Consider the following 10,010-nt stretch of genomic DNA (forward strand, 5'->3'; position numbering starts at 1 on the left):
GAGCAGGAGGGGTGAGGGAGTAGCAGAAAGGCAAGAGGAAGGTTAAAGGAGTGAAGAGGAACAAACGAGAGAAGTAAGGGAGGTTGCGGGAAAGGGAGAGGTGGGTTTAGGAGTGGGAAGGGACAGGAAAAGGGGTTGTAGACAAGACAGAGGAAACGGAGAGTGGGAATGGAGGGGCACAGGAGGGGATTGGGGGGGGGGGAAGAACACGGCCCCAGGGGTCTGTGAGAGTTATACTGAGGTGGGGTGTGAAGCCATCACCTTGGTCAGGTTGAATTGAGTAAAACTTAGTGGTGAGCCAAACAGAAAAGCAATACCCCATATTCAGTCTGGCTGCCTTACCTGGCACAGTCAAAAGTCCACCAGTGTAATGGTCCTATTGTGGAATTGGAGTACAAGGGAGGCTGTGAGCAAGGACGCGCAACTGTTGGAGCATTCAGTCTTGAACAGAAGGCTTGTCTCAATCCATTTGAAATGCTGAGTTTAATGATTGCAATTGCAGCTGACCCTATGATTCTTGTGCATTCTGTATTTGGTCCCTTGCAGCTCCGTCAGATGGCTACACCCATGTCGGTTGTGCGACTGCCCAGGGGTCCCAATGGGCACAGCAGAGGCTTTGATCCGACCTCTCAGCGGTATCAGGCCCTGGCTCCCTCCTCCATCCAAGCCTCTACCAACGGCTGCCTCAAGGAGGAGCAGAGGTCGCGGTCTACGCTTCGGGAACGCTTCCTGCGCAGCCTGATCGCAATGGCGGGGAAGACAGTGGACTTCACTATGTACGAGAGGGTCTCTGTCACTGCCATATTTGCAGCGTCAGACATCGACATCCTGAACTTCCAGGTCTCTCACTTGCAGACGCCACTGGGCATTCAGAAGGAAGCGCTGTTGCGATGTCCAGACATCATTGCCTATACGTTTAACCTTTGACCTTTCCTTGCTGTTTAAGAGCATGGAGATTAAACCCTTTTCATTGCCTGTGTTCATTCCAGGTCAAGTCTTGAGCCACACTGACAGAAACGACTGAAGAAATGTCGTTTTTCCCCGTGTGGGGGTTACTGGCAGACTGAGGTGTGGTAATCAGAGTTCACTGGTGTTAGTCACAAACTGATCTTTAGTTTGAAAAGAACTGTACTCAAAATGCAATAAAGGTTTGGATTATAAATCCAAGATTCTGAAGTTGTAGTCACTGTTCCCTGGTTTCACTTTAAAGCTGAAACCCCTTCTACCTTTCCACCAGCGAAACAGTGGGGATCTCTTTACTACTTTAATTTCTTGTTTGTTGCCAGGGTTGGAGGATTTGAGCAATAGGGAGAGGCTGAATAGGCTGGAGCTGTTTTCCATGGAGCGTCGGAGGCTGAGGGGTGACCTTATAGAGGTTTATAAAATCATGAGGGGATAGGATAAATAGACAAGGTCTTTTCCCTGGGGAGGGGCAGTCCAGAACTAGAGGGTTTAGGGTGAGAGGGGAAAGATATAAAAGGGATCTCAGGGGAAACTTTTTCACACAGAGTGACGTGTGTATGGAATGAGTTACCAGAGGAAGTGGTGGAGGCTGGTACAATTATAACATTTAAAAGGCATCTGATGTGTATATGAGTAGAAAGTGTTGGAGGGATATGGGCCAAGTGCTGACAAATGGGACTAGATTAGGTTAAGATACCTGGTCAGCATGGATGAAGAGTCTGTTTCCGTGCTTTACGTCTCCAAAACTGTACAAGTTTTTAAAAGAAAAACAATCTGTATTTATGTAGCACCTTTAACTTCGTAAAACGATGTTAGACAGCAAACTTTGTCCACTGTGCCAACATCAGGCAATATTAGGACAGATGAGCAAAAATTTGACCAAAGAGGAAGTCTTTAAAAGACTTTTTAGGGTAGGATAAAAAAAAAAATCAGCAGCAAGGTCTTGGAAGGGAATTCTGGATCTTAAGGCCTTCCCACTGAGTTGGAACACAGATCCTGGAGGGTTCCGAGGTGGTGCCAGAGATAGGGAAGATCGAGAATACTAGAGGTTTTTTTTTAAAATGTGGTTTATTATTGTCACAATGCAGCATAGGCAGACCATATAATACAAAGGGTGTTAGAACAGAGAGAGGGATACAATGTTATGGCTATAGAGAAGGTGAACAAAGACAGAGTTCAACATTACATTTGAGCGGTCCGTTCGGAAGTCTAATAACACCGAGGAAAAAGCTGTTCTTGAATAATTTGGTACGTGTGTTTAAGCTTTTGTATCTTCTGCCTGACAGAAGAGATTATAACCGGGATGGGAGGGGTCTTTGATGATACGCTGGCTGCCTTCCCGAGGCAGCGAGAAATGTAGATGAGGTCAGTGGATGGAAGATTGGCTTGCCTGATGGACTGAGATGTGTTCACAACTCTCTCTGGTTCCTTACGGTTCTGGGCAGAGCAGTTGCCGTACCAAGCTCTGATGCATCCGTCCAGGATGCTTTCAATGGTGCATCTATCAAAATTGATGAAGAGTCTTCATGAACAAGCCGAATTTCTTTAGCTTCCTGAGGAAGTTAGAGACGTTATTGTGCTTTCTTGAAAACGAAGGTGAGAATTATTTCAAATGTCTAATCGCGGAATAAAATCTAATGTTGGACTAGTGAAATCTAATGTGCTTGGTGTTTGGCAAGCGTGGGTTGATTGAATACAGCCGTGTTTTGCCTGTGAGCAGCCAGAGAGAGAGAGAACATAGAACATAGAGAGCACAGTACAGGCCCTTCGGCCCTCGATTTTGCGCTGACCTGTGAAACCAATCTGAAGCCCATCTAACCTACACTATTCCATTCTCATCCATATGTTTACCTAGTGACCGTTTAAAGTTGACGAGTCTACTACTGCTGCAGGCAGGGCATTCCACGCCCTCACTACTCTCTGAGTAAAGATCCTGTCTGACACGGAATGAGTGGGTTGTTGCATGACACTGTAGATCAGCAAGCAAAGGGGTGGGGGTGATTGAAATTTGTTGTTGCACGTTCCGATGAGGGCAGCAGAGTTTTGGTTGACTTGCGTTTCCAGAGGGTGGAACCTGGAGTGGACTTCAATCGTCGGGTCGAGGTGGAATGGGTGAGAGATTTGGCAGAAGATGAGCTGGAACAGGTGAAATCAAGTGATCTTGCGGAGGTGGGAATAGGTGTAATTAAGTGATATTCTGAACTCAAATTTGGAGTCATCTGATCTACACTTTGTTACATTTGTACCCCAAGATTCAAAATTGTCAGCAAAACAAAGGCACTGACACAGGCAGGATAGGCTGAATGGCCTCTTGCACTGTGAGATTCATTCCCTGCCTGACTGTCATTGCCTTAGATTGTTCAAAAGGCCACTTGCTTTGTGGTATTCTAGCCTAATGGTAAAAATGAAGAAGGTGGGGACTGCATCTTGGCTCTGTGCATGAATGGAAAGAGAGTTTGGAAGTTAAAAAGAAACAAACTTGGGAATCCTGAAATTGCAAACTGTTTAATAGCATGGTCCAAAGCTACCAAAGCAATCAAGGTGATCTCAGCCTGTTAATGGCAGCCTCGTACTATACATCCCCAGTACGATACCAGGCCCAAAGTTAAAATGTCCCAGCATCTACAATCCATGGGGAAGTACCGATCCGGGAGGATAACCATTTTGGGTATTGCTGGCTTTTTTTCCAAATGTGAGTAAGTCGTAAGTATCACAGTTTGTGACAAAATTGCTGGAAAAGCTCAGCAGCTCTGGCAGCATCCGTAGAGTTAACCTTTCGGGGTCAAGTGACCAGGGGATCTGAGGAAGGGTCACTCAACCCAAAGCATTAACTCTCGATTTCTCTCCACAGGTACTGCCAGACCTGCTGATTTTATTTTTTCCAGCAATTTCTGTTTTCAGTTTCAAAGGTTGCAAATTGGTTTGCAGGGAGAAAGCCTGAAACATGGAGTGACGGATAAAGGGGTAGATTCTGCCCATTTTCTATTGTCAAAAGGTGCACTAGCTTTATAGTAAAGGTACCTCGAGGTAAGAGTGACCATAATACAATAGGAGTTTTAGATATTTTCTCATCAACCTGTTCAGAGACATTATACATCCCTCTGGAACCCTGGCCAGAGACATTATACATCCCTCTGGAACCCTGGCTTTCTGATTTGGGATTTTACACTCTGTTTCACAGTGATAGAATGAAGTGCAGAACAAGAGACTTGTATCAACAAGTAACAAGTTGCCTGAGGTAAATGGGGTAAATCCAAAGGAATGTATGGCCACTGGCATTTAAAAGAATTTGTAGTTGGTTTTCCATAGATAGTCCTTGAAGGCACAGAAGAGTAGTCGACTGTGACTTAACAATCGTGGAGGGTTGTAATGCAAAAGGCAGCCATTCGGCCTGTTACTTTTGTGCTAGCTTACTGCAAGCAGATTTGTGAAAGAATATCAGTTTGAAGACTGGTCTAACAATGTAGCCACAAAGCATAGTAAACCCGAGGGTTGAGAAGAGGTTAAAATTCAGCAAAGGCGAATTTGGAGAGGAAAGGCAATAGACAAGCAAGAGATGTAAATTAGAGATTAAAACACGTAAGTGTGATTCCATTTCAGACACATCCAGGTGAAAATATAATGGAGAAGAAGGAAATGGTGACATTAAACTCATATTTTGCCACTCTTCATCTTTGAATCCCTACAGCATGGAAGCCGGCCATTCAACCCATCAAGTCCACACTGACCCTCTGAAGAACATTCCACCCAGACCCACCCTATCCCTGTGACCCTGCAATTCCCATGGCTAACCCACCTAGCCTGCACATCCCTGGACACTTTTGGCAAAATAGCCTGGCCACTCCGTCTAACCTGGTAAAAATCCTGGAAGAAATGGAGACCTAATGAGTGAGGAATTGAAACAAATCGTTATAAATAAAGAAATGGTACTGGGTAAATAACAGAATCAGGGTGGTGACAGATCCCCTTGCCCTGCCAACTTGCATTTTGGGCTTTAAAACCCTGAACTGCAGAAGTGGTCGATGCCATGGATTTTGTTCATGCAGAATGCCTTAGATTCTAGGATTAGAAAGCCACAAACATGACCTCATCATGAAATGAGGAAGAGTAAAAGGAGAACCAACAGTCTTGTGTTGTGGTGGTTTGTGTTTCTTGTCTTTTAAGATTGATATGAGGAGTAATCTCTTTGTTCAGAAGGTTATGAATCTTTGGTGCTGTGGTAAGATGGAGTGGTGAAAGAAAGGTGGTGATGTTGCAATATTGATCATGGCACGAAGGAGGTAAACAGTTTAGAAGGCTTCTGAAGCTGGGAGAATTGAATTGAATAGAACTTATTGTCACATGTACCGAGGCACAGTGAAAAGCTTTGTCTTGCGAGCAATACAGGCAGATCACAGAGTGAAGTCGCATAGATAAGTAAATAATAGGTAAACAGCAGCAAAACAAAATCACAAGGTACAAGCGAATGTTTAAGAGTTTGTGAGTCAATTCAGTATTCGAACAACAGTAGGGTAGAAACTGTTTCAAAACCAGCTGGTGCGTGTGTTCAGGCTTCCGTACCTTCTCCCCGATGGTAGATGTTGTAGAAAAACATTGCCAGGGTGGGAGGGATCTTTGAGAATGCTGGCGGCCTTTCCTTGGAGAAAGTGAGGACCGCAGATGCTGGAGATCAGAGTCGAGAGTGTGGTGCTGGAAAAGCACAGCAGGTCTGGCGGCATCCAAGGAGCAGGAGAATCGATGTTTCGGGCATCCGCCCTTCATCAGGAACTCCTGATGAAGGATTTATGCCCAAAACGTCAATTCTCCTACTCCTCGGATGCGACCTCATCTTCTCAAATAAAGCCATTTAGATACAATTAAAAACAACAAGTGCCAACCATATTTTATGGAGTGTACACTCTTAATTATCTGCAGATTTGCTATCCATGGATCTATGTCCATGTGAGATTGGCCCCAGTCCTGATTTTACATTTTCCTAATAGACATTCCGTAGAATGCCTAAAGTGTGGAAAGAGGCCATTTGGCCTATCAAGTCCACACAATGATCCTCCAAACAGCATCCCATTCCATAGACGGAAGTGAGGACTGGAGATGAGAGTCAAGATCAGAGCGGTGCTGAAAAAGCACAGCAGGTCAGGCAGCATCCGAGGAGCAGGAAAATCAACGTTTCGGGCAGGAGCCCTTCCCATCACATCCCCTATCCCCGTAACCCTGCATTTCCTGTGGCAGATCCACCTCACCTGCACGTCATGAGGCAATTTAGCATGGCCAATCCACCTAATCTGCACAACTTTGGACTGTGGGAGGAAACCAGAGCACCTGGAGGAAGCTCACACAGACACAGGGAGAACATGCAAGCTCCATACAAATAGTCACCCAAGGCTGGAATTGAACCCAGTTCTCTGGTACTGTGAGGCAGCAGTGCAAACCACTGAGCTACTGTGGTAGAAAGGGACTTTTCTATTTTAGCACTATCTGCATTTTTTGTGTTTTCTGTGCAAATTCTGTGCCCCATTCCCCTGTGGGTAACAAGAACTTAGTTTATTATAAACATCCCTACATTGTAAAGGAGCGATGGAAATTTTCTGATATTTAGGCAAATTTCAGGGTAATAAGGGTAATAGGGTAATAAGAACGAAGTTCAACTTGTCCAATATTAATTGGGATAGACATAATGTGAAAGGTTTAATGGGTGTAAAAGTCTAAAACCGTATCCAGGAGAGCTTTTTAAGCCAGCACATTGCAAGTCCTACAGGAGAGGGAACTAATTTTAGGGAACAAAGTATCTGTGGAGGGCAATTTTGGGAATTGTGATCATAAACCAAGTTAGTTATGGAAGAGGACAAAGATGGACCAGAAGTAAAGGATGAGAGTGGTATGGTGGCTCAGTGGTTATCACTGCTACCTCACAGTGGCAGGGACTCAGGTTGGATTCCAGCGTTGGGCGACTGTGTGTGGAGTTTGCACATCTCCCCATGCCTGTGTGGGTTTCCTCCAGGTATTCCTGTTTCCTCCCACAGACCAAAGATGTGCTGGTTAAAGCAAATTGCCCCATAATGTCCATGGATGTGCAGGCTAGCCATGGGGAATGCAAGGTGACAGGGATAGGGATGTGTCTAGGTGAGATGATCTTCAGCGTGTCGGTGGCTCGATGGGCCAAATGGCCTGCTTCCATACTTTAGGAATTCCATGATTTTCTAAAGGTTCTGAATTGGGGTCAGGCCAATTTTAATATGATAGAATAGGATCTGGGAGCAGCTATATTGGATTAGGTTCACTACAGTTTGGAAACAGGCCCTTCAGCCCAACCAGTCCACACTGACCCTCCAAAGAGTTACCGACCCCCCTCTGACTAACGCACCCAATACTATGGGCAATTTAGCACGGCCAATTCACCTGACCTGCACATCTTTGGACTGTGGGAGGAAACCAGAGCATCCAGAGGAAACCCACGCAGACACGGGGAGAATGTGTAAACTCCACACACAGTCACCTAAGGCTGGGATCCTGGTGCTGTGAGGCAGCAGAGCTAACCACTGAGCCACCATACCATCCCTACTTGTCAGAAAATCTACATCAGAGCAGTGGGAGTCCTCAAAAAGGAAATAGCGAGTGTGCAGGATCAACATATTCATTTAAAAGTGAAAGATGGGACCAACAAGTCCAGAGAACCTTGGATGTCAAAGGATTTACAGAATTGGATAAGGAAAGCAATGGGGAGGCTCAAGGCAGTGGATACCTGAGAGTATAGCAAGGGCTTAAAAAAGAAATGAGAGTGAAGAGGGGGCATGAGAAACCAATGGCAGGTAAAATAAAGGACATTAGGGACAAGAGGATAACAAGGGGAAAGAGTAGGACACATTAGGGATCAAATTGGCAATCTGTGTATGGAGCCGGAAGAGATAGGTGAAGCTTTTAATGAGTACATAGCATCTGTATTCCCTACAGAGAAGGACACTGTAAGTATATATTTCATGGCAACGTCTGTAATGTACTTGAACAAATTAGCATTGAGTGAAAAGAAGTCTTAGCAATTTTAGCAGGCTTAAAATTGGGTAAAACCTCAGGCCTTGATGAGGCAAAATTAAAAATCACACAACACCAGGTTTTGGTCCAACAGGTTTAGTTGGAAGTACAAGCTTGTAGTTCCAATTAAACCTGTTGGACTATAACGTGGTGTTGCATGATTTTTAACTTGGTCCACTCCAGTCCAACACATTGTGAAAGGCAAAGGGAGGGATTACAGTCTAACGTTAATTTTCAAACACTCTCTGGCCAACAGAAAAGGATGACTAATGTGGTATCATTATTCAAGAAGGGTTGTGGGGATAAACTGGGAAACTACAGGTCAATGAATCTAACATCAGTGGTAGGGAAATGAGTGAAAAATATTCTGAGGGACAGAATTAATTAACACTTGGTGAGGCAAGGATTATTGTGGCTCCCTGCTATAGGAAGGATGTTGTGAAACTTGAAAGGGTTCAGAAAAGATTTACAAGGATGTTGCAAGAGTTAGAGGGTTTGAGCGACAAGGAGAGGCTGAATAGGCTGGGGCTGTTTTCCCTGGAGTGTCGGAGGCTGAGGAGTGACCTTACAGAGGTTTATAAAATAATAGGGGCATGGATAGGGTGAATAGCCAAGGTCTCTTCCCCAGGTAGGGGAGTCCAAAACTAGAGGACATAGGTTTAAGGTGAGAGGAGAAAGATTTAAAAGAGACCTAAGGGGCAACTTTTTGATGTATGCATGGGTGTTTGTATGGAATGAGCTGCCAGAGGCGGTGGTTGAGGCTGATACAATTCTAACATTTAAAAGGCATCTTGGTGGATGTACAAATAGGAAGGGTTTAGAGGGATATGAGCCAAATGCTGACAAATGAGACTAGGTTAATATCTGGTCAGCATGGATGAGTTGGATTGAAGGCTCTGTTTCCGTGCTGTACATCTCCATGACTCTATGGTCGTGTGGTAAATGTTGAGGAGGAAAGCCTTAGATTACAGGAAGATACAGTCAGGCTGGTCAGATGAGCTGAACAGTGGTAGATGGAATTTAATTCTGAAAAGTGTGGAGTATGAATGGTAGGATCCTAGGAAGTACAGAAGATCAAAGGGACCTTTTATGTGCATGTCCATAGATCCTTGAAGGTAGAACAGGTAGGTAAGGTCATTAAGGAGGCATATGGGATTTTTGCCTTTATTAGTCAAGGCATTGAGTACAAGAGCCAAGAGGTTATGATGGAACTGTAGATGGTTTTATTTCGACCACTGCTGAAGTACTATGTGCACGTCTGGTTGTCGTACTATAGGAAGGTTGTGATTGGTTTAGAGAAAGGACATAGAGGAGGTTTACCTGGACTAAAGTGATTCAGCTTTGAAGAGAGATTACAAAGGCTGGGGTGTTTTCCTCAGGGCAGAGAGGGCTTAGGGGTCCTATTTGAGGTGTACAAAATTGAAGAGGTATAGATCGTGTAGATTGGAAGAAACTTTTCCCCTTAGTACAGGGATCAGTAACCAGAGGACATGAATTTGAGGTAAGGGACAAGAGGTTCAGAGGTAATTTATTGAAGAATTTTCTCAACCAGATGGTGGTGAGTATCTGGACCTCACTGCCTAAAATGGATAGAGATTGGGTTTTAGATTAGATTAGAAACTTGAAAGGGTTCAGAAAAGATTTACAAGGATGTTGCCAGATTTGGAGGATTTGAGCTATAGGGAGAGGCTGAACAGGCTCGGGCTGTTTTCCTGAGGAGTGACCTTGTAGAGGTTTACAAAACCATGAGGGGCATGGATAGATAAATAGACAAAGTATTTTACCTGAGGTCCGGGAGTCCAGAACTAGAGGGCATAGGTTTAGGGTGAGAGGGGAAAGATATAAAAGAGACCTAAGGGGTAACTTTTTCACACAGAGCATGGTACGAGTATGGAATGAGCTGCCAGAGGAAGTGGTGGAGGTGAGTACAATTGCAACATTTAAAAGGCATCTGAATGGGTGGATGAATAGGAAGGTTTGGATGGATATGAGCTGAGTGCTGGCAGGTGGGACAAGATTGG

At 44.6% G+C, this 10,010-nt stretch overlaps 1 protein-coding gene across 1 annotated transcript in view; it reads left to right on the forward strand.

Annotated features, from left to right (window-relative positions):
* gemin7 (gem (nuclear organelle) associated protein 7) overlaps window positions 1–1,176 on the forward strand; it is a 2,489-nt gene extending 1,313 nt beyond the window's left edge. Inside the window, exon 2 of the mRNA XM_043681090.1 lies at window positions 547–1,176. Within this exon, the coding sequence (XP_043537025.1) occupies window positions 556–927 (372 nt within the window). The 5' untranslated portion in view covers window positions 547–555 and the 3' untranslated portion in view covers window positions 928–1,176. The remainder of the gene's footprint in view (window positions 1–546) is intronic.
* Window positions 1,177–10,010: the final 8,834 nt, after the last annotated feature.

Source organism: Chiloscyllium plagiosum, chromosome 41 (genome assembly GCF_004010195.1).
Source record: "Chiloscyllium plagiosum isolate BGI_BamShark_2017 chromosome 41, ASM401019v2, whole genome shotgun sequence".
NCBI classification, from domain to species: Eukaryota; Metazoa; Chordata; class Chondrichthyes; order Orectolobiformes; family Hemiscylliidae; genus Chiloscyllium; species Chiloscyllium plagiosum.